This window comes from Camelina sativa, chromosome 11 (assembly GCF_030686135.1).
Source record: "Camelina sativa cultivar CO46 ecotype springtype chromosome 11, ASM3068613v1".
Lineage (NCBI taxonomy): Eukaryota > Viridiplantae > Streptophyta > Magnoliopsida > Brassicales > Brassicaceae > Camelina > Camelina sativa.
Genome location: NC_141890.1, coordinates 10,605,231 through 10,632,163, shown reverse-complemented (window position 1 = coordinate 10,632,163; position 26,933 = coordinate 10,605,231). Strand labels below are relative to the sequence as shown.

General features: G+C 34.3%; 6 protein-coding genes and 1 pseudogene across 9 annotated transcripts; 4 read left to right on the top strand and 3 right to left on the bottom strand.

Moving 5' to 3' along the window:
• Positions 1-3,066: 3,066 nt before the first annotated feature.
• LOC104722918 (transcription factor MYB102) lies at positions 3,067-4,602 on the bottom strand. Its single transcript, XM_010441173.2, has 3 exons — positions 4,350-4,602; positions 4,134-4,263; positions 3,067-4,041 (listed from the first exon to the last, which is right to left on the bottom strand). The coding sequence occupies exons 1-3, from the start codon at positions 4,480-4,482 to the stop codon at positions 3,210-3,212; spliced, it is 1,095 nt and encodes a 364-aa protein (XP_010439475.1). The 5' UTR covers positions 4,483-4,602; the 3' UTR covers positions 3,067-3,209.
• A 7,776-nt stretch (positions 4,603-12,378) lies between these two features.
• On the top strand, positions 12,379-13,366 carry LOC104722915 (uncharacterized). Its single transcript, XM_010441172.3, has 2 exons — positions 12,379-12,753; positions 13,085-13,366. Exons 1-2 carry the CDS (start codon positions 12,469-12,471, stop codon positions 13,250-13,252), a joined length of 453 nt encoding a protein of 150 aa, XP_010439474.1. The 5' UTR covers positions 12,379-12,468; the 3' UTR covers positions 13,253-13,366.
• Positions 13,367-13,926: 560 nt separating this feature from the next.
• Positions 13,927-16,461, top strand: LOC104722913 (vesicle-associated protein 4-2). The gene is made up of 7 exons (XM_010441170.3): positions 13,927-14,550; positions 14,999-15,069; positions 15,140-15,221; positions 15,322-15,440; positions 15,727-15,804; positions 15,909-16,028; positions 16,135-16,461. Exons 1-7 carry the CDS (start codon positions 14,148-14,150, stop codon positions 16,192-16,194), a joined length of 933 nt encoding a protein of 310 aa, XP_010439472.2. The 5' UTR covers positions 13,927-14,147; the 3' UTR covers positions 16,195-16,461.
• An 18-nt stretch (positions 16,462-16,479) lies between these two features.
• On the top strand, positions 16,480-18,994 carry LOC104722914 (bifunctional riboflavin kinase/FMN phosphatase). Of its 2 annotated transcripts, none has more exons than XM_010441171.3 (10): positions 16,480-17,006; positions 17,113-17,299; positions 17,382-17,512; positions 17,609-17,678; positions 17,764-17,829; positions 17,910-18,064; positions 18,160-18,255; positions 18,350-18,501; positions 18,589-18,672; positions 18,768-18,994. In XM_010441171.3, the coding sequence occupies exons 1-10, from the start codon at positions 16,931-16,933 to the stop codon at positions 18,888-18,890; spliced, it is 1,140 nt and encodes a 379-aa protein (XP_010439473.2). In that variant the 5' UTR covers positions 16,480-16,930; the 3' UTR covers positions 18,891-18,994. The 2 variants fall into 2 exon arrangements, with proteins under 2 accessions (XP_010439473.2, XP_087331039.1); XM_087474913.1 differs by having other exon boundaries at positions 16,720-17,006; positions 17,166-17,299.
• LOC104722912 (sugar transport protein 12) lies at positions 18,948-21,900 on the bottom strand. Of its 2 annotated transcripts, XM_010441169.3 has the most exons (5): positions 21,440-21,900; positions 21,186-21,341; positions 20,786-21,108; positions 19,612-20,241; positions 18,948-19,526 (listed from the first exon to the last, which is right to left on the bottom strand). In XM_010441169.3, the coding sequence occupies exons 2-5, from the start codon at positions 21,316-21,318 to the stop codon at positions 19,107-19,109; spliced, it is 1,506 nt and encodes a 501-aa protein (XP_010439471.2). In that variant the 5' UTR covers positions 21,319-21,341; positions 21,440-21,900; the 3' UTR covers positions 18,948-19,106. The 2 variants fall into 2 exon arrangements, with proteins under 2 accessions (XP_010439471.2, XP_087331038.1); XM_087474912.1 differs by lacking the exon at positions 21,440-21,900 and having other exon boundaries at positions 21,186-21,365.
• Positions 21,901-22,169: 269 nt separating this feature from the next.
• On the bottom strand, positions 22,170-25,284 carry LOC104722911 (external alternative NAD(P)H-ubiquinone oxidoreductase B3, mitochondrial-like; annotated as a pseudogene). The gene is made up of 10 exons (XR_015572891.1): positions 25,196-25,284; positions 24,702-24,969; positions 24,305-24,508; positions 23,873-24,134; positions 23,574-23,790; positions 23,355-23,459; positions 22,980-23,255; positions 22,767-22,888; positions 22,530-22,649; positions 22,170-22,419 (listed from the first exon to the last, which is right to left on the bottom strand). The product of XR_015572891.1 is annotated as an external alternative NAD(P)H-ubiquinone oxidoreductase B3, mitochondrial-like (transcript).
• A 641-nt stretch (positions 25,285-25,925) lies between these two features.
• On the top strand, positions 25,926-26,933 carry LOC147933828 (putative F-box/kelch-repeat protein At5g03000). The gene has a single exon (XM_087472344.1). The coding sequence runs from the start codon at positions 25,926-25,928 to the stop codon at positions 26,931-26,933; it is 1,008 nt and encodes a 335-aa protein (XP_087328470.1).

The following is a 26,933-nucleotide window of genomic DNA, read 5'->3' as shown; positions in this document are numbered from 1 at the left end:
CGGATGCCTTTGACAAATATCTCCGGCTTGCTAAAAGCACTGCGATGTTATTTTTGGAAAATTTCACTGAAGGAATCATTCATTTATTTGGAGATGGGTACCTACGAAGACCCACACCAGAAGATCTTCAACGACTACTCAATATTGGAGAGGACCGCGGATTTCCCGGGATGATAGGAAGCATAGATTGTATACACTAGGAGTGGAAGAATTGCCCGACTGCATGGAAAGGTCAATATACCCGTGGATCTGAAAAGCCAACAATTGTTTTAGAGGCTGTAGCTACACAAGACCTCTGGATATGACATGCATTTTTTGGAGCTCCAGGTACATTAAATGATATTAATATTCTCGATCGCTCACCAGTTTTTGATGACATATTACAAGGTATAGCTCCCAAAGTGAAATATATTGTCAACGGACAACAATATCATCTGGCTTACTATCTCACCGATGGTATTTATCCAAACTGGGCTACTTTTATCCAAATCAATTCGAATTCCACAAGATCCGAAAGCATCCTTATTTGCTACATACCAAGAAGCTGTGCGTAAAGATGTCAGCGTGCTTTTGGAGTCTTACAAGCTCGATTTGCCATAGTCAAAAACCCAGCTCTCATGTTGAGTAAGGTAAAAATTGGAAACATAATGAGAGCATGTATCATATTGCACAACATGATTGTAGAAGACGAACGTGATGGGTATACTCAGTATGATATGGCCTCATTTGCACGAGACGACTCAAACAGAACTTCACAAGTTGATTCTGTGTATTCTACAGATATCCCTTCAAATCTCGGCAATATGATGGGAAATGTGATGACAATTCGAAATCAAGTTCGTGACAAAAAAAATGCATGATCGACTGAAAGCGGATTTGGTTGAGCATATATGGAAAAAGTTTGGTACAAATCAAAATTAAAATTAATCATTTTGTAATCTATTTTTTATATGCTTTTATGTCATGTTTGTTTAAACTTTTATTGAATGCAATATTTTTAAGTTTTTAAGAGTATACAAGTCTTATAAATTTTAACAAAATATCATAATAATTTACAATTACAAAGAAAAATATTTTTAAGAACATCAAATTTAACAACCTTCAATGGACCTATGACATGTTAAAGTTTCTTAAAAAATTTTTAATTTCACTTTTATTCAAAATTAAGAATAAAATCTATTTTAAGATACTTTCATTACAACTCTTGATGGAGGTACTCTAAGGCTGTCCACATAGGATTTTAAACAACCAATATAAATTTGACATATCACTTATTAACACTTTATACAATTTCCAGAATTTTCTATATTAAGAATTATTTCAACAACATATCATGATTTGACATGTCATTCATTAACATTTTTAAAATTTACAGAATTTTTTGTCATTCATTAACATTTTTTAAATTTACAGAATTTTTTAGAAATTTTTTTTTAAAATTTATGGAAATCAAAGAACTAAGCACAATATCCCACATCGGCTAGAAAATTTTTAGACAATGGTTCAGAACCAGTATAAATAAGATTAATATGCTTCCAACAACGAATAAGCAGGAAAGCTGATTTATTAGGTGTCCAAGTTTAAAAGTTTTATTTGGTTTTATCTGTTTTTTTATTTGATCAAATTAAAACTTTAAACAGTTTCAAAAAAATATTATAATATTTAAAAAATTTAAAAGTTTAAATATTATAAATATTGAAACTTTTAAAAGTTCTTAGCTTTTAAAAAGTTTTTAAATATTATAAGTTTTAAATTTTAATAGTTTAAAATATTGAAAATATTGAAAATTTTTAAAAGGTTCAAATTTTATATTTCGAAATCTTTTAAAATTTTAAAATATTATAAATATTGATGCAAAACAGAAATTATCTTATTTATCTACATTTGTGCTTTTTGTTTCTTATGAGCTGTAAAACATATTTTTGTGTATGATTTTATAGATGAGTTGATATTCTTTCATTAATTTTTTATTTTTGGGTCTAACGAAGAAGGATTGACATCGCAAGACCTTAATTTGATGTTTGACTCAAATTTTGAGGTTTAAAGAAGAAAGATAGACGACAAACACACATGTTTTATTAGCTATACATAGGCATGACCAAGGTTACGGTTGTCACGGTTAAGGTTTATTAACCATCGGTTATGGGTAAAAAAAATTTGTAACCTTAACCAAAACCGTTTAACAAACGGTTAAACGGTTACGTTTAAATACGGTTACGGTTCAAGCGTTTACTGTAATATACGGTTACGGTTATTTGATAATATGATACGGTTGATATTATTTGATGATATAATATAATTGATAATATTTATTTATAATTAATATGTTCTTATAGTGTACTCATATTTCTATATATCATATGATTCATATTAAATAAATAATTATTAGTATATTTTATTATGTTTTTAAAATATTATAAACCAAGTAAGGATTTTGGTTTGAGAAGTTTCTAAACGCGTGGATCTAAAACCAAATAAGTATATGGATAAAATTTTCAATAATTGGGTGCATGTGTTGACTATGCTGGTAATCATGAATTTCACAAATTTTATGAGAAAAGAAATAATTTTGTTCTTGGAGTTTGATGGGTTAACAAGTTGTGTGGTAGTCTAAAAAAATGTTTTTCAGTGGAAGAATGTGAAGAAGTTGACGAGGAAGAAGAAGAAAAAGAGTATAACGAAGAACCAAACGGTAAAAGTTACGATGACAATTAACACAAAATTTGACAATGAAAATGACAAGAAAGAATATGAATAATAAGAAAACATTGAATAAAAAATATGAAAAACATAGGTGATAGCCATAAATTAAATATGAAAACGCGTTAAATTCATGATTATAAAATTGTTTCGTTTTTCTGGTGGTCAAAGAAAATAGTTTAGGATATGTGAGGTCATCAGTTTGATTTGTCTAGCCTGGACGTCAAGTTAAATTTATAATTTTTTTTATCAGATTTGATTTTATAACATAACTGATTTTTATAATATTAATTTTAAAAAAACCATCACATCTGAAATTTAATTTTTTTCTTTAGTATTAATTTTAATTTTTTTTATAAGATAATATTTTATTACCATAATCAATCATATATAATTTTTATCAAAATATATTAAATAAACTCACGCATAATATGGGTTCAAAAGCTAGTTACAACAAATAATAAAAAGAAAACTCCATCCCACTCGGGTTTTATTTTTCTTTCTTGGAATTATATAATAAAACCATTAACGTCCAAGAAATCTGGAATATCAAACTTCATGAAATTACTGCAATAGCTTTCCATCTCATCCTCAGTGCTGCAACTGCTACTGTTGATGTAACTCGAGTTTAACGTAGTCGGGCTCGTGCTCGAGGTTGGCGTGTTCAATACTGAATTAGCGAAGTTGAAGCTCTGATCCGAATAAGAAGGATCTAAGACAAACTTAGAGCTTGAATAATCGTTGAACGATAGATTATTGCAATCTTGGACCGACGTAGTCGAAGTTGAAGCTAGATTTTGTTCTCCAAAACCATTGAAGTGATTATCCATTTGGCCAAACTGATGAGCTTCATTGGGGAATGGCGGCATGGAAGATTGGAGTTCTTGAGTAATTGTGTTCTCGAAATATTGGTCGGTTTGATATTGGTTTAGTCCTGTTTGGTTAACATCATGATGAGAATATACCGTTTCGCTCCCTTGAGCTCTCGAGTCATGATCAACCACAAGGTTTTGGTTTTGGTTTTGGTTGTGGTTCTGGTTTTGGTTTTGAGAGAAGAGAGAGGTCGCGAGCTTGAGTATCTCGGGGTTAACCAATGAATGTTGCTGCTGATGACGACGATGAGTATCCATCATGAGTCCTGACATGTTCATATGATGTGATGAAGATGAATTGTATAGAGATGAAGCTAAGATGGATGAGATATCGAGGAGATCGAGTCGGGGACTGTGAGTCACTGGATCGATCCCCATTCTAAGTAGCTTCTTTCTTATATGAGTGTTCCAAAAGTTCTTGATCTCGTTATCAGTTCTTCCAGGCAAACGTGCCGCAATCGCAGACCACCTATAGAAAGCTAATTCAAACACGTAAGAATCTTGAACTAGTTCAAAGAAGATGTTGTCGGAGGGGCAAAAAAAAAAAGAAGACAAACTCACTTGTTTCCTAAGAAGCTATGAAGCTGAATAATGGTTTCTTCTTCCTCAAAAGAGAACCTTCCTCGCTTTATATCTGGTCGGAGATAATTAGTCCACCTCAACCGACAACTCTTGCCACACCTTTGTAAACCTGATGAGGAAATTCAAAAATGATTTTAAAAACGTTTGAAGAACTTTTATTAAAAACATGATTAAAATGCAAAGAAAGAGACAAACCAGCATTTTTGGGGAGGGTTCTCCAGTTACCATATCCATGTTTCTGGATATAGTCAACAAGCTTCTGGTCTTCTTCAGATGTCCATGGTCCTTTCTTGAGACCGTTCTTCTCGCAACAAGGTGACCTTCCCATTGATTTTGTGGATGATTGTTTTATCAAAAAGATTGGTCAAATGGTTTAGTAATTTATGAGCTAATGAGAGAGCTTGAGAAAATTAATATTAATAGAGAAGAGAGAAACAAAAGGTCGTAGGGTCCGTAAGGGGAAGTACAAAGTATATATAGGGATAGAAAAAGAGGGAAGTCAAAATGGTTCGGTGCCGTCCTCTGTTTCTCAATTGGTATACGTGTCCCTTCTTTTTTTCCCACATAATAAAAACGGATAAATATTGCGTTTATACGATGCTTTTATCTCTTTTTTTCTTTCTTTCTCAATTGGCTTTTGAGTTTGAGTTTGTTTTTATGCTAACATGTTAAATACTAATTATATATATTATCTAACTTCAAATGTCATATGTTAAACAGGAATGGAATCCATGGTCGGTCTTACAAGAACGAAAAAGAGTGAAATATTCATCAATTTCTCAAAACGAAAATTATCATTTGTTTTCTTCAATATTGATTGTTTGACTTACTACAACGTTTTGTTTTTTTTTGTAAAGGACTTGCTAAACAATTGCTGGAAACGACTAAACGAATGAGTGATCAACACAGTTTCTTTACAAAAAAAAAATTATCTTGATTAGCTTTCTTGATATATAATTGGAACTTTGATTACTCTTGAAAGCAGCTGTAACGTTGAAAATTTGCTGCTCGTTTAGTCATGAATCATCACGATATCGTGAAACATATGATATCAGTCAATCAACCTAAGAAAAATAAAACAAGACTATATTTCGTCTAACCAATGACCATCAATAGTCTTTAAAACGGTTATATAACATCCACGAAATATCATATGAAAACCTAATGATACCTAGATTTGAACATTTGAGTTTCAATGTACCCTTACGGCCTTACTCTCGAGATTAAGTAATTAGAGTACTTTAAAAAAAAAAACAAGACTTATACATTAATGTAATTGTAGAACTTCAACATGCAATATGAAGTCGACTCACCATAGTCCATATCGTGATAATGAAATCACACAATCAAAGGGGTGTGTATCGAGGAAAGAGCGTCGCTCTACAAGCTTTGTGGGAAGGTTTCACATTAGCTGTCGCCCACATGAAGACGCCACGTCATTTTTTTCTCCCTCTTAATTTCAACTTCTATCTTTCTAATTTTTGTTTTCCTGTAATTGGGACTATTTTCCCGTTTTCTAGAAAAGTAAATAAATAAAAATTAGATTAAGTAAATTTTAAAACATACTGTAATAGAATTGGAGTTTCGTCCTTTAAATTACCGTATTCTAGATAGGAAACATGAGTGGTCTTTGCTGTCGGATTATCTTATTTGATTAATTTGATCAAGTTTCTCCACTATGGAGATAATGAAACGGTTCACTGACTTTTTTTTTCCCGAATCTCCAATACTAAAAAAAGAACCCAAAAAAAAAAAAAATACTACTTTTTTTTTTTTTTTTTTTTTTTACAATATTAGACCAACCATTTCGCTTGGATTGCATCCAAGGAAAATTTTATCAAAGTCAAATATTCTTTATATATATGCACGTAGCACATTATAGAGAAAAAAGTAGCGCATTTAATACGAATGGCAATAATGGAGTTTGGTATTTGCCGAAATTTTGAAAACATTAATTGTGGAGAGATTATGATAACTTTATAGACAACAAAAAAAAAATATTATCCACCAATTAATTCGTGACTGTGCGTATGTTTATTTTGATTTGTATATATTGCATACTCTCATAGTATTATATAGCTGTTGCTTTCTGTTTCCCAAAAATGATGACCAATATTTTGTACACATTAGCTTTTCGTGTGTAAGATTTTATAATATACACTATATTATATAACATGAATTGCAATTATTGGATTTATTTTTTAAACTGAGATATTCTTGTGTGGTCATTCAAAATTGGGTAGATGAATAATTACCATGAAGTATATTAAAGAGTGGAAATGAATAATATAAAACCAACATTTTTTTCTACTCTACACTTCTTCTTCTTCTTTACCAGCTCTAAATGAAATTTATACTTGAATTTCCAATATAATTACTATTATGGATTACTTGTTATAACCTAAAATGTTTTTACGAACGCAGTTCTGACTTTTTGAATGGAAAATATTATACTGTATTATTCTTGATCAAATCATACAAAAGTCGTTTGGAAAAGGAAAAAAAAAAGATATAGCCGAACATTTTATCAGATTATTCATCTACTTATATGAAACAAAATCAATTAATCAAATAAACTGGGAAGAAGAGCTCATAATTTGTAAAACTTCATAATCAAAATCAAAGCGGATTGAGTCAAATCAATAAATTTAAGGGATCAGTTAGTGTAAGCATATGGTAAAGAGTGAAGAGACACCAAAACTCGAATGGTAAAAGTCTAAAAGATGAGTGAAGCAAAATTAAGGAGAAAGACTTTAAGCCGGCTCAGTTTTAAAAAAGAAGCTCACGTGATGCATAAGAAGGCTCATACAGTCATTTAACAAACGATTAATACGTTTGCATGCCATGACGTGAGGACCATTGGCCGCTTTTATCAACCACTAGCTGCTCGACTCGTGTTATCTACGTTTATTAAAACAAGTATTTTATCTTTATGTTTGATAAATGAACAATTATTAATTTATAAATTTATTATACTTGTTTGTTTACCCTTAAATTATCTTACTTCACTCATACAAATTTTTGTTTTTTTTATATTGAGTTTCATGGGTCGAAAATATAATTCACCGAGTTAAGCAAACTCCTACCTGGCTATACCTCGACCACTATGAATAGCAGGCCAATACACACTACGAGAAATGACATAGTTAATAAACATACAAATCTTATATAATATGACAAAGTTTCACTTAACTTTTCCTTTGGAGCTGACATGTGGCACTTTGTTTTCTCGACATCTTTTCTGTATTACGTTCTCTAGTAAATGTTTTGTTTTCAATGTTCTGCTTTCCATAAATCGGTTAATGTTTTAGTGGGTTAAAACTTAAAACCAATATATATGGGCGTACAACTGAATTAATGCTACTGATGGGCCATATGTATTCTTCACAATTTCAAAATTATAACATGGTTAATATTGACTTCTTCTTTATCGTCAATTCAGTAAACTATGTAAGGCTAAATATTGTTTTAGTAACGTCCCATTATCACCTTTAAATCCCAATAACTTAGTTTACATTTATATCAAAAAAATCAGTTTCAATGTTTAGTCATAATTCTAATCTCTTATTTTTCTTATCTAAAATTCTGTAATGTCCCATTACTTTAAAACTGGCAAATTGTCCTACTATAGTGGCTGATTGGCTGGTTCTTTAATATGTTTTTGATGTGATTGTATTCTATTTTGTCCTCAATTTATTGTCAAGATTCTAGGAAAATCTCATGTCTTTAAAACTTTTTTTCTTTAGATCAGGTAAATGAAACTGCTCATTGCACAGTTCTTTTTTAAATGAAAACGGAGGGTTCAAGATCTCAGACAAGGAACTAAAGTTTATGCAAGCATGTAAAAAAATTTAGTTACTCTTATTTTCTCCTCTTAAGGTGTAATGACATTTGTCTGTTTTACCTCAACGAGTTCGTAAAGGTTAATTACGACATGAAGCCTACGTGCATTTACACTACGACATATGTATAAAGTCAAAGGAATCCGTCACATTTTTTCTTGATAGGGAAGAATTCTTTCCGTCCTACAATTTCACAGAGATCTTACCAGAGTTTCACGATGACATCTAAGAAAAATGAACAATGCAACTTAGCGTAAGATGTATCCCAAACAAAGGTATATTTGTTTTAGAAAATGAACTTTTTGAGTTTAAAATTTAATTATAAATTCCTTTATTTATATATTATTCTAACTTGGATTTTTTAAAAGATTACTACTACGGATAGGGAGACTCAAAGTTTAAAATCGATGATCATATCTCTAATACATGTGGAAAGAAAGACACTGAAGAAACAACGTTTTAATTACCAGGTGATTTGTAATTCATGACTTCAGTTAACTTGTGATATGGGATTTGAATTTCAACTTTCGCTTATTTCTTCACTTAACAACAAGACAAAGATGATGAGGATTTTCCTTTAACAATGTCAAAGTGAATAAAATCACCAAAATGTGATCTTTATTTTTTTTTTTAATTTTTCGCTTAAAGTCACTAAATAAGCAATGAAGGATTCATATCATTTTTCGTCTTGTATTAACAGGACCAAAAAAGGTGCTTGTGATGGTAGGGATAATTATGGTATAACAAGTATTGTACTTCCAAAAGGGATCACTTCGATTTCATATCTTTACAATGGTCATTTTTAATAAACTACTACTTATGGTTACAGTTAAATCAGTGAATAAAAGAAAAAGAAATATTATAGCATTTTATATATTGTTAAAATACAGAAAACTATAGGAAAATACTCTCTATGGAATCTCATAATTTTTTTGGATTTTAACTAAATCTAAATAAAAAAATACTATTGAAGTTTGAATTCATTGTGTTTAAAGACACATGAATAAACCTTAAATATTATTTAAAATATATTTTATTTAATTTTTTTTGAAGTTGGTTAAATATTGATTGATCAATTTAATGTTTAATATTATTATAATATTTACAAATACATTACCTAAACCATCTATTTTGTAATCACAAATTCCGCCATGAATGTACTACAAAACGGTTACATCGCAAAACAACACTTCCTAATTATAAAAGAGAATCAGTCTAAGCTTGTAAACATTTTGTTATTAGATAAAGTAAACATGATTAATGATATTCATCATACATAATGAGGATATAGTTTTTAGTTACTTAAGATACTTGACTCTTCTCCCCCAAAAAATAAACCATTTTTATCAATAGAAAAAGAACCTCAATTACAAAAGGAAAAAAAAATAAAATAAAAATCTAACCGTAAATAAAGAAATTACCAATAGAACAAATGATAATTTAATTATAAAAATTAAACTAACGGAAAAATACGAAGACAAATCCGTGCTACGCACGGGGCAACTTCTACTTAACAATACGTTTTGTTTCGTATAGTCCCCACAAAGAAAGCACAATGAAAACAAAAATATTCCATACTGTATGTTATGAATACATAATCACAAATTAATTATTGATTAAACCTTCAAATAATTGCGAATAACAATAGATTCGTGAATAATAAATTGTTCACTGATGAGAGGAATAGTCGTATCACTCTCAAATCGGTATTTTTTAATTACATATAACCACGGAGTACTCTAAATCTAATGTAAACATCAATAAATTATATCTTAGTGTGGATCTCAAATTATTTGGAACATCACGTATACTAAAATATACTTACTCTTATATAACCATTTCTTAAAATCTTGTAATCTATTTTAGCCATTTTTAAAAAGAAGATTAATAACATTAAACGATCCGTAATATTAGGGTTATGTCTCCGCGTTTGAGGTTTAAGAATCTGTCGGGTCCAGCGACAAATGAAGTCGTTACAAAGTGCAAAATTATGATGTTGAACCAATAACAAAATCAGTTAATTAGATTATAAAATTAAGAATAAGGTTGAAGATTTGTTAGGTGTTAATGCTATATTAGCCTATAGCATATTGAAAATCTAGCTAGGGTTATGCTTGCTCATGTATCATTTGCCACAATGAGAAGCCCACGTGTTAGTACAGTTGACCAAATCTCATTACTTGATTAACTAACGTTTTGGAAAACTAATTAATAGACAGATTGTATACACTATAATGCAGTATATGGAGTATTATAGCATTATATATAGCATTATAGTGTTAGTACGAATTGATTTATACCATAGTACCATCAAAAGCCAAAGAAATTTGCATTGATCCAAACGTAATTGTTAGTTTATGTCGAAATAGTTTGTTTACAACCGGATACACAACATACGTGTAAGTGTAGCAATAAAACTTTATGTTATTAGATATTCCTTTTGTGTAAGAATCTATTTCATACTCCTTGTTTTAGAGAAATTTTTTATTTCATAATATAAGATGTTTTCAATATTCTATGCAATTTTTAGATTAGTTTAGTATTTTATATTATGCATTATTGTTCTGATTGGTTGAACTTGTTAAAAGTAAAAATTTCTTAATCTGCGTGTTTTAGTTAAAACATCATATATTTTAAAACAGAGTGAATATTTGTTTAGAGAATTGCGGAAGAGGTTCAATTCGTTGGGAAGTAAATAACCATACACCACACACACACACAAAAAGATCATCACGGTTATTACTTATTAGAAACATGGTTCCCTTCAAGACTTCTACGTACAATGGTCAAGTCATAATGAACTCGAAAATGTTACCTTCGGATGCTTTAACATGTTTGTTAAAAGTTAATAAGCCTCTTCTAATTAGAAACATTTTTATTCCGTTTACTTGTCTATCTTTGCATAAATGATGTGTCGTCTTATGTTTGATAAATTATGTGTCTTACTATATGTTTGATGTTGCTAATTTTCTAAAATAGGTTATAAAATTAGGAGTGTTGTTGGTTCGTTAGTGATGTGTTTTCAGTAATTGAATTATTGGGAGTAATGCATGGCTTGTCTAATTATAAATAGTTTTATCCATGGTGGCGACTGGCGAGGATCATAAACCTTTTTCGCTTATTATGAAGTTTTGTGTTTACTTAGGGTTATTAGTAGATCTCATGGTAGCCGGAAGCACACGTATTACATCGTTTATGGTGGACACCGACGAAAATGCACACACACGCAGTCACGCACCATCAATTTCGAGTAGTAAGTAATAACAGTTTGGGAACAACAAGAACCGTACCACGTACCTAGCATATTTCCTGATTAGTTTATTTATGAAAGCCGATAACTTAAACAAAAAACATAAAGCATTTATATATATTTTGCATTATTCATTTGTTACGTATAAACTAAATCCTTTGAACTCAAAACAGTTGAAAGGAGCAGAGTCAGCAGACAGAGGACCAAAGATCCTTTCGTCCACATATATAAAAACGATATAATTCGATACGAAATCGTAATGGTTGTGCAGTTGATGTTGCCACTTATAAGACACTTACGTAAGACTTCATGCAAATATTATTTAATATACGTACGTCTTGAATTTACGTGTTAGTTTGATTATAAATTCGTCAATTTTTTAGGATTTGTTCGATAATAGAGTTGATGGGAAGTCTTGATAATATTAAAAATTATCATATAGAGGAAAGACAGCAAAACACTCGAGAACTCTCTGGAAATTTGCGTTTTCATCTTGTTTTTTTTTTTTTTTTTTTTCAGGATTAGTTGATCTAAAATTTCCGAACTACATAATACAGCCAACAAAAACAAAAAAAAATCATATCTGGATTTTGATTTAACGTATTAATTTAACGTATTATACAAGTACTTCCGTGAATTTGGATTTGATGGAAACTACATATACTTATTCAAATCCATATTGAGCAATTGTATATGATTGAACTTGAAAGAACGTCATGATGTATGTATTCATAAGTGATTGATTTTAAAGTATTGTAAAGTTTTTTTTATGACATTTTAATGAATCAACATGACAGCTAAAAAACCTTTAGTTTGATTCTTTGTATTATTAGCTATTTTAAATTACAATACCTTGTAAACTAGTATCGTAAAACTGAAAACACTAACATTTACAGGAATTAATAAATCGAATAACACTATAATTTAAGTACCTAATCCAATAACACATCTATTTAAAAGAATTCACGAAATGCAATAATAATGGAATAAATGTTTCAAATTAAATTAAATTATTTAATTCAATAACCCTGGCTCATGGTCGACTTAATAAAAGACGAAAAGCCCGAACAATCCGAAGCCCAAACCAAATAGTCCAAATTACAAACTCATTCTTCACCACTAAAACATTCTAAAACAAGCGACGAACATAACGGATAAGTTCCTCATCTTCATCTTCTTCTAACTCACCAAGAAAGAAAAGCAAAGAGAGTTTGGTATCACTATGAACATTGCCACTTATTATCATCACTCAAACTTCATCTTAAATCCTCACATAGACAAGACTTTAGCGGGGTCTCGACAATCAAGATCAAATAATATTACATTCACGACACAAGGAAGAAGAAGAAGATTGTGTTTGGTAAGAGCAAGTGCCCACGCCGGAGAAGAAGAATCCGGCGATCAAAGCAAGCCTGCAGAGAGAAGAAGTTTTTTGAGCTTAGCAGAAGATGGTCTTGTCGAAATCTCGGGACTTGGTGCGCACGAGAAGTTTCTTTGTCGACTAACGGTAAATTAAATCAAATGTTTTGGGTTTCTTTGAATTGTATGTTTTGAGTTTCCCTACAATTTAAGAATTCACTTACAATAACAAATTTAACTTCAACCTATTAAGTTTTTAACTTGTTAAAAATTTGCATTATATTGTATTTACTTGGTGTATGCAAAGTAAGAAATTACACTAATTTTAAACTGAAATTAACAATTTATCATGTACTAGTATATATATATATATATATATATGTGGACATTAAATAAATAATTATCATAATGTAATTTTTTTTATTGACAAAAGCATAGACATTGAGTTTTAGATTGAAATATTGGAATATTATTGACAGATATCGTCGTTGAACTTACTAAGAGTGAATTTGGAGCAAGAAGGATGTACAATAGAAGAGTTGAATGCAGGCAAAGTATGTGATTGGTTCCTCAAGGACAAGCTCAAGAGAGAGCATAACATTGAATCTGCTGTTCTTCAATGGGATGATCCCGATTTCCCATTCTGATTATTTTATTTTATTATATTACATTTATAAAAAAGGGTATGGTTTTTTTTTTTTGGTATGGTATGATTGATATTATCCATTGAAAATAATGTGAAATCGATTATATTGAAGATATATCATCATCTTCTCCATCAACATTCGTAAACCATCCTAAGTCTTAATCTAATATGGTATGACCCGGAAACATAAACTCATTGTTAACTCCTTTTTGTTAAGTCTTACTGATGTAGTGATGTATTATTGGCTCCGTTTGTGGAAGATCTAGGCGTCGACTTTTGGGTTAAGTTGGAAAAAGACTCTTTGAGTTCGAGTTGTGCAACGTCATTATGAAGTTTCAAGGGTTGTTTAATTACGCGTACTAATCTCTTTTCTTTTGTTTTTTTTTTAAATTGTTTTTTTCTCCTTTGTAACTTTCCACCAAAAGAATCCATAGAAATATAAGAAGAAAGTTCAAATTTATCTAGAAACCACGAGAAAGACAACACTAAACAAAACAACATACAAAAAAGAAAGACTTTGGAAAGAGAGAAGAAATCCAAAAGTTGTACATAGAAGAAATAGAAGAAAAGACTTGTAAAGTAACAACAACAACAAAAAGAATCCAATACGCTGTCGTTTTAAAAGCATGTCATTATCGACTTTTTAAAATTCACCTTCCACTTCTCATATCCGCTAATCAAGCCATCGGATTATTAATTAAACAAATAATTTAATTACCCCAAAATAAAATAAAACAAAATAAACAAAAAACACGGACGCGAAATCAACCAATTAAATCCACTTTTCCTCTCACCATCTCACGTCCGATCTCTCTCTCTCTCTCTCTCTCTCTTCACGGAGTCAACTCCTTTCTCCGTCGCAATTCGCATGCTTCATCAACCGTAAGAGAGAAGAGATGACTATGACGACGACGGAGGAGAAACCAACTTCCGACGGCAAAGGAGGTTGGGGTTTCTTCAAGATTCCGTTTCGTAACTCTTCAAATGGTCACGGAAGACAAAACGCTGCAGCTTCAAGTGCTGCTGCTACGTCTCCGTTTCCATCTGGAGCTGCTTCGTCTTCTTCTACTACTACTACATCTTCTCATCTCCACAACCATCATCATCATCATCATCACCAACAACAACAACATCGTCACCATCATCAGCTTGGTTATAACGGGACTCATGGTCATGGTGATGGATCGGGTCAAAATCAGCATCCGACTCCTTCACCTTCGGTGTCGTCTGTTGCTAAGTCGTTTCTTCCTACTAAACGGAGATTGAAGCTTGATCCTTCTGAGAAACTTTATTTTCCTTGTGAGTTTGTTTCAGAATCTCATCTGATTCCGATTCGTAAATTACATCTTTTTCTATTTTTACGTCTAGGGTTTGTTTCTGTATACTCGAGTTCCTTTGACATTAGTCTATAATTTTAGGAGAATTTGAGTGATCTGATATAAAGTTTGGAACTTTATTGGAGTTTAGAGCAGAATCTTCTAAATTTTCCATATATGTATAGGAGTTTTTAATCATAAGATTAACTTCTTAATTAGTCCATAAGTAATTCTATAAATGGTATTTCTTGTAGTATTCCAAAATTAGGAGTCTTTATAGATATGAATCATTTTAGGGTTATCAAATGATTTTGCATATGGAGATACTTATAGCCTATGGTTTTTTGCATGATTCGGATTTCTGAATTTTTGTTACAACTTACAAGTAATGCTGCTGAGTACTGAATTAGATTATTACTTTTTTTTTGAAGATGAGCCTGGGAAGCAAGTAAGGAGTGCTATTAAGATTAAAAATACCAGCAAATCACATGTTGCCTTCAAGGTTAGTTTTCCAAGTAAGTGTTTTGGTTATATGTGTTTTTGCGTGTATGTGCTTACTTGTTGCTCTTCAGTTTCAAACTACTGCACCGAAGAGTTGCTTCATGCGTCCGCCTGGTGCTATTCTTGCTCCTGGAGAAACTATTATTGCTACTGGTATTTGTTTTCTTTTCTCTCCCCTTTGTTCTTTATTCTTCTTGATGAGGCTATCAGAGCAATGGCTAATTTCATTCGTTTATCTTGTTGAAATGTACAGTTTTCAAATTTGTTGAGCCTCCTGAGAATAATGAGAAGCCAATGGATCAAAGGAGCAGAGTTAAGTTTAAAATCATGAGCCTGAAGGTCAAAGGTCCAATGGACTATGTGCCTGAGCTGGTACGCTGAATATTATGCTGTTATTTATAAGCTGGTCTATGAACATGAAAACGGTAGTAACAACATGTAAGAGTTTAGATAAAACTATAGATATCAATGACTACACTAAGAATGCTTTTTGGTCCGTGTAGAGGTTTCCAGCTACCTTTTTAAGGCATACACAAATAAACCAAGCATGTGTTCTAGTGACCTATCTCATATTGTTGTTAGCTTCTTACAATTCTACGGTTCCACTGAATTTTGTATCCAGGACATATCAGTTTCTTTTGTTTTTTTTTTTTCGCAGTTTGATGAACAAAAGGATGATGTGTCTAAGGAGCAAATATTGCGTGTGATTTTCCTGGATCCTGAACGTTCCAACCCTGTGAGTAGTGAAATCATTATGCTTATGAAGTGGATTCATAATAACACTGATTGTTATATCTACGGGTTCGCTCTCTCTAATTCTCTATATGATGAATGAAATAGGCACTGGAAAAACTGAAGCGTCAGTTAGCAGAAGCGGATGCAGCAGTGGAGGCACGAAAGAAACCACCAGAGGAAACAGGTCCAAAGATGATTGGAGAAGGGCTTGTGATCGATGAATGGGTCAGTCACATTTATTGTTTCATTGATTCCTCTATTATTTCTTCCATTAGATGATGATTGTGAAAATCTGACATTGTTTTTGTCTTTCCTCTAATCAAAAACACAGAAGGAGCGTCGAGAGAGATATCTTGCACAACAACAAGGCGAAGGAGTTGACTCTGTCTGAGACTAAAAAGATCCTTCTCAGGACAAAAGCTAGTGTGTATTTGTGAAGAAGAAGAAGAAAGAAGAAGAGACTACAATATTGAATTTATCTGCTAACTTCTCATTGATAATGGAATCTAAGGATCATGTTGGTAAAAGAAAAGACAATGAAGGAAACTTTTTCATGTAAAAAAAGGAGGAAATGTAAACTTGGGGGTTTGATGATGAATTGTTCATGTTAAGACTAATTAAAAAAAGAGAAGAGGATGTGTGTATTGAAGTTCTCCAATCAGGCATTGAACTAATCGCTCGACCATCTTGTATTTGAATCCTTCGATTTCCCCTTAACCGGTCGGTCGTACAGAAGCTCCACAGTTCCACTCGACTCTTGCTCTTGAGAATAATTTTTGGTGAAACGTCGTCGTGTCCTCGTTAAATCTCTATTTAAAATTCGGTACTGACTCGGTCCGACCGAGTATCAATCAGAATGATTCGGTAGGACCGGAATTTCGATTAAGGAATCAGAAATCTGTAAATTCGAGATGCTAATCCCTAAAGCTGCATTTACGTGTACGTCTTCTCAGCCTTTCCTATTCGATTCTCTCTGCTCTGTTGCCTCATTCCTCCGTCGTCCTCAATTCGTTTGCCGGCGTTAACGACCTGCCGCGAAGCTAGATTCATCGCAGCTCAGGTCGCGACGATTGTAAAAATTTACAGAGAGTGTAAAAAGAGTGTGTGAATAATCTGTAATTGATTTAATGTCGATGAGCAATTCCTTGAAAAAGCTCTCTTCTTGTGTTCTTCTTGACCTCGATGGTACCTTAATCAACACAGGTAACTTAAGAACTCAATGAACTTGGTTTCAATATTTCTCTTTTATGTAACTTTGAATTTGAATTTGATGTTTAAAAAGAAAAAAAAAACATATTGGGTTGTGTAGATGGTGTTGTGGGAGACATATTGAGGAAATATTTGTGTAAATATGGTAAACAGTGGGATGGAAGAGAAACATTGAAAATAGTTGGGCAAACTCCATTAGAAGCTGCTACTACCATTGTTGAAGATTATGGACTTCCTTGTGGCGTTGATGAATTCAATTCTGAGTTCTACCCTTTGTTCTCTGCTCAGTATGTTTACGTTTTTGTTTCTCTTTTAATCTTTTGTCTTTCAAATTGGTTGTGAAGTTTTATTCAATTTTGTGATTTGTAGGATGGACAAGATCAAATCCCTTCCTGGTGCCAGTCGGTTGATTAGACATTTGAAGTGTCATGGAGTACCTATGGCCTTGGCTTCCAATTCTTCAAGGGCAAATATTGAATCCAAAATTGCTCATCATAAAGGTAACAGATTTTTATGAAAATGATTGTTAACTCTGATGCATTATCTCATATAGAGGTAGATTTGTTTCATGGGAAAGGTTTCATTTTTTTCTTTAGGTTGGAAGGAATGCTTCTCGGTTATTATTGGTCGCGATGAAGTTGCCAAAGGAAAGCCTGCTCCTGATATGTAAGCTCCATCTCTTGTCAAAATTTAAACAAAGACCTGTTTGCTAGTTGACTATTCTAATGACAATGATCATTCTTGTATAAAGTTTTCTTGAAGCAGCTAAAAGATTGAATAAAGATCCAGCAGACTGTTTGGTTATTGAAGATTCTGTGTGAGTCTTCACTTTTATAGCGTATCAGTTTTGCAGTTGCGTGTTTGGTTCTTTCTTACTCACAGTTAATTGAATGGCAGGCCTGGTGTTATGGCTGGTAAAGCTGCTGGGACAAAAGTGATTGCTGTTCCTTCTCTTCCTAAACAGACACATCTTTATACATCCGCTGATGAAGTCATCAATTCTCTACTCGACATAAGACCAGAGAAATGGGGTCTTCCTCCATTTCAAGACTGTAAGAAACACTCGCAAACTCCGCAATACTTCTTTTCCTTTATAATTTGCTCATCTCAGTGAAAACACTTTTAATCTTGTAATTTGTATTTGCAGGGATAGAGAACACTTTACCAATTGATCCGTGGCATATTGGAGGTCCAGTTATCAAAGGATTTGGCCGTGGCTCTAAAGTACTTGGAATCCCCACAGGTCTGTATAAATATCATCGAACCAAACTCCTCTTCCTCTCTGTAGATATATATATATATATGGTCTATTTCCTTATCATTGGAATTGTTTTCAGCTAACTTGTCAGCAAAGGATTACGCAAGTGAGCTTGTAGAACATCCTTCGGGAGTGTACTTTGGTTGGGCGGGATTGCCAACAAGAGGTGTCTACAAAATGGTCATGAGCATTGGTTGGAATCCTTTTTTCGATAACAAGGAGAAAACTATTGTGAGTTCATAGTTAATAGATAAAAAAGGTTTCAGACTTTATGCTCTTGTTATGGTTGCTTTCTTTAACTTAGCTCTGGTTAAATAGGAGCCATGGCTGCTTCACGATTTCACTGAAGACTTCTACGGCGAAGAGCTACGTCTTATAATTGTTGGCTATATACGCCCTGAGGTTTTTATCATCACCAAATTCATTATCCATTATTCATGACTCTGTAGAGTAATACAATACTTGTTGTTGGCTCATATTGTTTGTGTTCTCGCCAGGCTAATTTCACTTCACTGGAGAGTCTCGTCGCAAAGATTCACCAGGACAGAGAAGTTGCAGAGAGAGCTCTTGATCTTCCATTGTATTCTAAGTTCAAGGGTGATACTTATCTTACAAAATGATAAAATCATGTATGTAAAGAATCAAAACTCTTGTTTTCTCACATTCTTGAATCTTGATTTTGAAATAAGAAATTCAAACCCTTTGATTGTTTTCAGAACTCAAATCAGATTTCATTGTTCTTTTACTGTCAGACTCTTTGCTTGATTAAAAGACAAGAGACATTTAAATATAACTAAACCAGATGACATTTCAGTTTTCATGGTTCTTAAGGCTCATCAGGCATCAATGAACCTTGACCAATACCAATGCGACCTCCAGACACGATTCATCTCCTCGATCGGCACACCTCTGGTCTCCGGCAAGAAAACGTAGACGAAAATAGACATCACCGCCACGAAAAACGCAAAGAATATGAACAATCCGAACTTCAGGTGGCAAAGCATCATCAGAAACACCTGAGCTATTAAGAACGTGAAGATCATGTTCATCGACACAGTTACGCTCTGAGCCGCAGACCGGATTTCCAGCGGGAAAATCTCCGACGGAACTAGCCATCCAAGAGGACCCCAAGACCAAGCAAAAGCCGACACGTAGATGCATATGAACATGACCACAACAATGGCGTACCATTTTGGTAAAACGCCTGGAGTCCCATCGACGCCGAACTTAACTCCGATTGCCACCGCAACAGCTACCTAAAACCGGTTACACAATAACCGGATTAATTACCATAACCGAAACAAAAACCGGTTTAGAGATATGAAAGAAATTGAAAAAAACCTGAGAAAGTAGCATTTGTAATCCTCCTTCAAGGAAGAGAAATCGTCTTCCCCATTTATCAACGCCATAGATAGATACCACAGTAGCTCCGAGGTTAACCGAACCGGTCACAACCGCCGACATCAGAGCCGCGTCGCTACCGAATCCGATCGTTTGAAACAGAACCGGCGCGTAAAACATGATGACATTGATTCCGGTGAGCTGCTGAAACGACGGGATCAGAATCGCCATCGTTAGATGCGGTCTATACTTCCTCTGCAACAGATTCCGCCATGGATTCTCAACGCGCTTCGAAGCTTCACTGGCGGCGATCAAGTCGTTCATCTCGTCTTCAACGTTGTCGACGCCTCGGATCTTACGGAGTTTTGTTTCGGCTTGCTTGAATTGACCTCTCTCGATCATGGAGTTTGGTGTGTCCGGGAGGATAAGAGAACCGACGGTGATGATTAGCGCAGGAACGACGGCGCCGCCGAGACTGAGCCTCCATCCCCATCCGCCGCGGATTTTGGAGAAGAAGTAGTTTAAAACGCTGGCGGCGAGGATACCGATAGTGATCGAGAGCTGGAATCCGATGTTTAATGCTCCTCTGTATTTATACGGTGCCATCTCCGATAGATACAACGGCACAGACTGTAAAATTTGAAAACAAAGAAAAGTATTTAGGCTATTTTGTAATATTATAGAACTTAAGGTTACAAAATCAAATAATAGTCTCTACACAAAATTAGTGGACTGAACTCATAACTCATAAGGGTGTATAATGTATAAAACAAAGTATAACGTCGGAATTAAATTTAATATTGAGGCTAATTTGTAACATCTCTAACTTAAGTGGACAAAATGAAACAACAGTTCCACCATAAGTAAAAGAGGGCAGAAGGGTCTATGTTGTATAAAACAAAGTATAAGGTCACAAATCAAACAACAGTGTAATATGAGTAGTAAATTAATCGACCCATTAATTTATTATGTAATATACTAGTAAAAAAGCTTAAGGTAACAAAATCGCCACACAAAATCAATGGATCAATAGAGGTGTATATTGTATAAAACAAAGTATAAAGGTCGCAATTGAATTTTCATAGCCAAAAGTAACAAAGCTATATGATGGATCTATGTTATATAAAATAAAGTATGAAGTCAAAAATTGTAATATTAGATAAAAAGAAGGGACCTGATTGGTGAATCCGATACCAAAACCGAGTAACAAACGGCCAACGATGAGCATCCAAACGGCTTTTGCGAAACCATTAAGAAGAGCTCCGGCGCAGAATAAAACTCCGCCGAGAAGCATCGAAATTTTCCGGCCAAACTTACGTGTGACGTAAGAAGCGACGACGCAGGAACAGAGTGCGGCTAGGTAGAGAGAAGAGGTAAAGAGAGTGAGAGAGACGCTGTCGAATTTGCAGTATTGGCTCGAGTTGTGATCGTTCTTCTGTTTCTCGTACACCGACGGGAAAAACTCCTTCTGAAACGACTCCATGGTCGTAACTCCACCTAACAAAACAAGAACATAATTAAAACGTAAGAACAGTTTTTGGTTCTTTCTTAGATGATAATCAAAAAGGCCTTACCGGAGATTCCGATGTCGTAACCGAAGATGAGACCACCCATGGCGGCGACGATACATGCCATGGTGACGTAAGGTGTTAAGTAACCGGGATATTCTTTTTTTTCATCTCCGATGATGATTCCGACCGAAGGCATTTTAGTCTTTTTTTTATGTGTTCCTTTTTGTTAGTAAGAGAGACATTAGACAAAGCATAAAATGTGTGTTCTATATAAACAGAGGTAGAGAAGTTAATGCTGTGGATTAATAATTAATTACCTGTGGATTAAGTCAATATTGTTTTTCAATATATTGTCCTTTCTCTTCCTAATTCATTTGGGGGTAAAATTTTTTTGACATGGAAATAAATCTTCGGAGCATATATGTAATCCAAAGAATATGGATAAACAATATATCCAAGCGCATAAGTCATTTGGGGTAAAAAAAATTTGACATGGAAATAAATCTTCGGACCATATATATATGTAATCCAAAGAATATGGATAAACAATATATCCAAGCGTATAAGTCAAGTACATTCATTGTTTTGCACTTTTTTTATATACGTACAAACTCTATAAAAGAATCGCATATTAGTATAAGCCTATTAAGGTAAAATCTTATCCTAGAAGAAGGCTAACGTGTAATAAATTCAACGATATGGATTTGAATATTCATTTGTTTACATTTACGTAGAGAGAGTTTGCGATTTTAGTGTGGGGTTAAGGAGACTGTTTGGTAGGTTGGGTTTTGTTTTTTGTTAGATTTATTATATGAAAGATGAACAATTTTAGTAATACGTATTGGCAGAAGATTCTCCTATATGATCAATTTCCCATAATTGATATACTGTATATCATATGTAAAGGGATAAGAATAGATCTAACAATGTATTTTCTGACTAGGCGACACATCTTTGTATTGTAAAATGTTAATTATTGTACAAGAAAAACATTAGATTCTATGTGATATAATATTATAATCATCTATTTTTCTATCAGTTCTTCCATTTTTAATTTCGCTATAACGTAACGTACTCAAGATAGTACGTAGTGTAGTGCAAATTTCAGAAAATATAAGTAACCAAATGAAGTTTAACATATCTTGCTTTTTGAAAAAAAATATAAAGAAGTAAAGACTATTGAGATCTCAAACGACGGACATGAGGTTTTCAAATGCGACTTGAATCCCTCCCAAAGATGAAACGCCTTATCCAGTCTGAGACCACTAGGACTCTCGTACGCCAGCTCACTTGCTTACTGTTGTTTATGAACAAAAAAAAAAACAAAAATTGTTACCAAACAGTTACAAAACGTACAAAATGATATTCATACTTTGTTTGTATTACACTAGTCAAAGCAAACGTTACCTAGCGTAAACGGAGTACCACAGCCATTGACTGCTGTGTCCTATCGAGACCCAGTCTCCTGGAAATTGAGCTGCAGTCTGTTCGCCTCCTAATGGAGCAAATTGTCCTAAATGTCGATACCTGCATTAACAATTTGAGTTTCTCCTTATTATAAGTCTATATAAGTTCAATAGTGAGCATTCACTGACATTACAATCTCAATGGCTAAGCGTGTAAGATGGCATATTTGGATATAACCTGAAGGGACGGAAACGATGACGACCTTCTCTTCTAATCCTAATGGGACCTTCAGGATTCTTCTCGCATTGTTCCATACGGTCAAAGCATTTTGCAAGGTAAGTCCCTTGTTGAGCAGCAACCTTAATTAGAAACCACCAAACAAAGTTTACGTGAGAGTGTGACACTTGTGACTGAAGTTGTAACTTACAAGTTAGTGAAAACAGAACAAACCTGTGCAGTAGCGGGAAGAAACTTCACTTGTGAGTCAACTTGACAAAAAGCCGATTTAAGTTCTTCTATATTGAGGTCAGTGGACTTATTTGAACCATTCTCAGCTTGTGCTTGTTTTAGAAGATCGGTGATCCCACGCATACCTTTGCTCTTCAAGTAGAGCTCTACTTGAGGGTATCTATCACATATGTCACCCATTACTTCTTGAAATTTTTTCACTGTCATTGTTCCTGAATTGTCCTTATCTGCTTTCTTGAATATATCAGATATGTCTTCCTGAAAACAAACACAATCCAAAAGCATAAGAAACAGAGAACCCCCTATACACCATGCATAACTGCTAGCTCAATTTATATTGGTTCTGAATTTGGTTACCATGACTTTTCTCTGGTTGATTGTTGCACAGTCACCAAGTGCAAATATATTATCACATCCTTCAACCCGAAGCCATTCATCGGTCGCTAAAGCACGTCTATTACCCTGGAAATTACAAGAAAACATCTTAGATCATGTTAGTAAAACTCAGTAATTATGAAATGATGAATACTGTAATATTTGCAAAGCTCATATACCATGATACATTTGATTACCCACCTGGCCAATTTGTTTCATAAACTCTTTGATCACCGGACGAGTCCCAATACCAGTTGACGAAACGATCATTCCATAAGGAATAGTAGAGACCTCTCCTCCTTTGGTTTTAGCAGAAATGTCCTTGTCATTTACATTGACTACCATGGAACCTAATTTCAAAGCAATACCATCTCTACTAAATTTTTCTTCAGCAAACTTTGTAATTCTCTTGTCAAACCTGTGAAAGAAAAACTTACTCCGAATCATGAGTTATACTTGGACTATATATCAAAAGTTCAGGAGGTAAGCAAAATACTCACATGGTCAAGATGTGGTCTGCAGCCTCAAGAAGAGTGATTTGCACTAAATTCTTGGCTGTAGGATAGAGTTTGACTAGATCGTGCAGCCTCAAGAAGAGTGGTCTGCAGCCTCAAGAAGAGCAAACTCAACACCTGTCGGTCCACCACCAACAACCACAAAATGTAGCATTCTCTTTCTCTCTTCTTCGTTTAGTCCCGGTAAGCTTGCCTTCTCAAATGAATCAATGACAGTTCGACGGATTCTCTGTGCATCTTCAACCTCCTACAAAGCCAAAATAACCATATCTTAGATACATGTCAAAAAAAGAAAAAACATAAAAGCGCTTGGAAAACTTTCACATCCATATAAACAGTCATTTCACACTTCTCGAACTTACAAAACAATGTAACTAGTGGAGCAAGAAAAACCTATAAAGAGCTTAGAGAACTAACTTTGAGGAAATGACAGTTCTCCTCCACCCCAGGAATGTTAAATGTGTTGGACTGAGCTCCAGTAGCAATTACAAGGTAGTCGTAGTCAACATCAAAATCTTTCTTCCCATCCGAATCCAGGCCTTGTTTAGATCGGCAAAACACTTTCTTGCTTTCTGGATCAATTTTGAAACATTCTGCCTCCAAGAAAGACATCTCAACATTCTGCTTGTCAAGACACAAGACAAAGATGGCTTTAGTAGGGTTTTCAACAGTACAAATATCACAATCAAGATGCTGTTTTACACAAATATAAACAGAACACTTTTATAGTAGAAGATGGAAAAAAAAAAGAGAAGGTATAATTTTTGTATGGCAGCCAATATAAGGAGGGGTTAAGAGTGTACATATTAATTACCTTCCTTCCAATGTTACGAATAGGTTCAACAACGCTGCGAGCTTCAACAGTTCCACAAGTAACACTAGGTAGCAAGGGAGTGAAAGCAAAGTAGTTTCTAGGCGATATAACCTGAACCTCATAAGAGGAGTTATTCAAACTCTTCAAGAAACTTGCTGCAGCCCATCCAGTTCCGAGCAACACAACCTTTTTCTTTTTGTTTCCAGTTTCAACACCATTGTTGCTATAGGATCCATTTGCCTCAGAGTAGGCGATAAGTCCCCCACCACTAAGAAACAAGATATATTAATTACAAAAAATTGTCTTGATTACAAACTAGACGACAATCTATAAAACAGAAGATCTTAATTGAATCGAGGATATCGTTATGCAGATCAATACATGCCAAAACAGAGTAAAGAGATCAATTTCATGCCAAAACAGAGTAAATTGATAGGTGCCGTGCCACTGAAGACACAGAACAGAGTAAATATGCGAAGATATGGTATAGTAACCTGATGGTGGAGACGACTAGAATCCTGGAGAGCGAAGGATAATCATGGAAAGCTTTAGATAATCTCTCGAAGACGGTGAAAGATCTCATGATTACGGCTTGTTGATGCGAGTTCAAACTCTCCAAGAACAATTTTAGTTATTCTTGGTTACAGAGAGATACTAGGAGATCTCGGAGATTATGAGAACAAGTAAAATGGAAAGCTAACATTTGTATAATATTCTCCTATTGCTGAATACGTAGACTTACCATTATTGAATTTGTAAAGAACTTGTTAGACAAGTTATATCTTTTGTATCAATAAGGGTAGAAACTATTTCACTACTAAGGTTTCCTTTAAGCTATCAAGAGAGAGAGAGCGGAGAAACTTGGAGAAAGGAGAAGAAAAAAAGAAGGTTACAAACTACAAAGTATTGAGAGTTGTGGAGAGACCACCAAGTGGGAGAGAAGGAGTGACGATGATTCTGTTTTTTATAACCGTTTTGATTGGAAAAATTTAGAAAAAGCTGAGGGCAACGAGTAGAGAGGAAATGAGTAACAGAAACGTGGGTCGTTTTATTCTGTTGGTTTGTTTGTTTGTTTTGACTTGTCTTGGCGGAGTGACTGAGGAAGACGCATAACTATAATCTAACTTGGATTGTTTAATATCACTTAGGCAAGGCGGTGTGATTGATTTTGTAGCCCTAACTTCCTGAGGAAGGTATTAGAACTGATCAGTCAACTGACGTACGATGTTCAACTTTTATGCTCACGAAGTGCCACCGGACAGTAAACGGAGGAAGAAGACAGAAGAGACGTCTCCGTCGTTGTCTGGGTTATCCTTGTTACCAGAAGAGATAGCTCTGAGATGCTTGGCTCGCGTATCCTCTAGATTTGACCACGTGGCCTTATCTCTCGTCTCCAAGAGCCACCGCTCACTCGTAGCTTCCCCTGAGCTCTTCTACTTGAGAAGGGAGATGGGTTGCACTAACGCATCGCTTTACGTGTGCATGTGCGTCTTTCCTAACCCAACTCCACGCTGGTTCATCCTCACCCCTAATCGTCGGCTAAACCCCATCCCGTCGAACCCTTATCAGGCTCCGGATTCATCTTCTATCGTGGCGGTGGATGGGCGGATCTATGTTTTCGGTGGACTCATAGACGGTATTCCCACTTCGGATGTCTCGTTTCTTGATTGTTACACTCACACATGGCACCGCATCACGTCCATGAATACGCCTCGAGCTTCCGCATTGGTCCACTTGGTTAAGGACGGGAAGATATACGTGTTTGGAGGGTCCAAGCATTACCCTCATTACCACGAAACAGCTGGGACAGAGGTATTTGATCCAAAGACTCAAACTTGGACCCTTCTTCTTTGTTCACCTATTGAGACACCACACGAAAATAAAATCCCACAAAGAGCGGTTATAGTTTTAGAGGGGAATAATACGTCCCCGCTACATGAGGAGGATCGAAGGAAGGAAGTGAAAGGTTTGGAAGAGCTGCAACACTCTCACTCTAGTTCAAGACATTCCTTTCGTATCAACAAACTCTGCAAAACTTCTGATGGAAACATTGTTATCTTCTGGCCGGCAGAGAGTTTGGACCTTTGGTCTGCCGAGATTCCCTTTGAGAGACGCGAGGGAGGTGAGATTTGGGGAATGATTGAGTGGTCCAATGTTGTCTTTAAAGTTGATCCTTTCTCAACCTCATCACAGACCGTTATGGTCTTACATTCTGTATCTGTCTATGTATGA

Excerpts from the sequence above, each read along its gene's own strand:
- LOC104722912 (XM_010441169.3), bottom strand. The coding sequence starts at position 21,318 with ATGCCTTCGGTCGGAATCATCATCGGAGATGAAAAAAAAGAATATCCC. Across the intron at positions 20,242-20,785 it reads GTATCGGATTCACCAATCAG|TCTGTGCCGTTGTATCTATC; the intron begins GTCCCTTCTTTT and ends CAAATTTTACAG. Across the intron at positions 19,527-19,611 it reads TACAAATGCTACTTTCTCAG|GTAGCTGTTGCGGTGGCAAT; the intron begins GTTTTTTTCAAT and ends AACCGGTTTTAG.
- LOC104722918 (XM_010441173.2), bottom strand. The coding sequence starts at position 4,482 with ATGGGAAGGTCACCTTGTTGCGAGAAGAACGGTCTCAAGAAAGGACCA. Across the intron at positions 4,264-4,349 it reads AACCCTCCCCAAAAATGCTG|GTTTACAAAGGTGTGGCAAG; the intron begins GTTTGTCTCTTT and ends TTTCCTCATCAG. Across the intron at positions 4,042-4,133 it reads CATAGCTTCTTAGGAAACAA|GTGGTCTGCGATTGCGGCAC; the intron begins GTGAGTTTGTCT and ends AGCTTTCTATAG.
- LOC104722914 (XM_010441171.3), top strand. The coding sequence starts at position 16,931 with ATGTCGATGAGCAATTCCTTGAAAAAGCTCTCTTCTTGTGTTCTTCTT. Across the intron at positions 17,679-17,763 it reads GGAAAGCCTGCTCCTGATAT|TTTTCTTGAAGCAGCTAAAA; the intron begins GTAAGCTCCATC and ends TCTTGTATAAAG. Across the intron at positions 17,830-17,909 it reads TTGGTTATTGAAGATTCTGT|GCCTGGTGTTATGGCTGGTA; the intron begins GTGAGTCTTCAC and ends ATTGAATGGCAG.
- LOC104722913 (XM_010441170.3), top strand. The coding sequence starts at position 14,148 with ATGACTATGACGACGACGGAGGAGAAACCAACTTCCGACGGCAAAGGA. Across the intron at positions 15,222-15,321 it reads AGAAACTATTATTGCTACTG|TTTTCAAATTTGTTGAGCCT; the intron begins GTATTTGTTTTC and ends TGAAATGTACAG. Across the intron at positions 15,805-15,908 it reads ATCCTGAACGTTCCAACCCT|GCACTGGAAAAACTGAAGCG; the intron begins GTGAGTAGTGAA and ends TGAATGAAATAG.
- LOC104722915 (XM_010441172.3), top strand. The coding sequence starts at position 12,469 with ATGAACATTGCCACTTATTATCATCACTCAAACTTCATCTTAAATCCT. Across the intron at positions 12,754-13,084 it reads AGTTTCTTTGTCGACTAACG|ATATCGTCGTTGAACTTACT; the intron begins GTAAATTAAATC and ends TATTATTGACAG.
- LOC147933828 (XM_087472344.1), top strand. The coding sequence starts at position 25,926 with ATGTTCAACTTTTATGCTCACGAAGTGCCACCGGACAGTAAACGGAGG.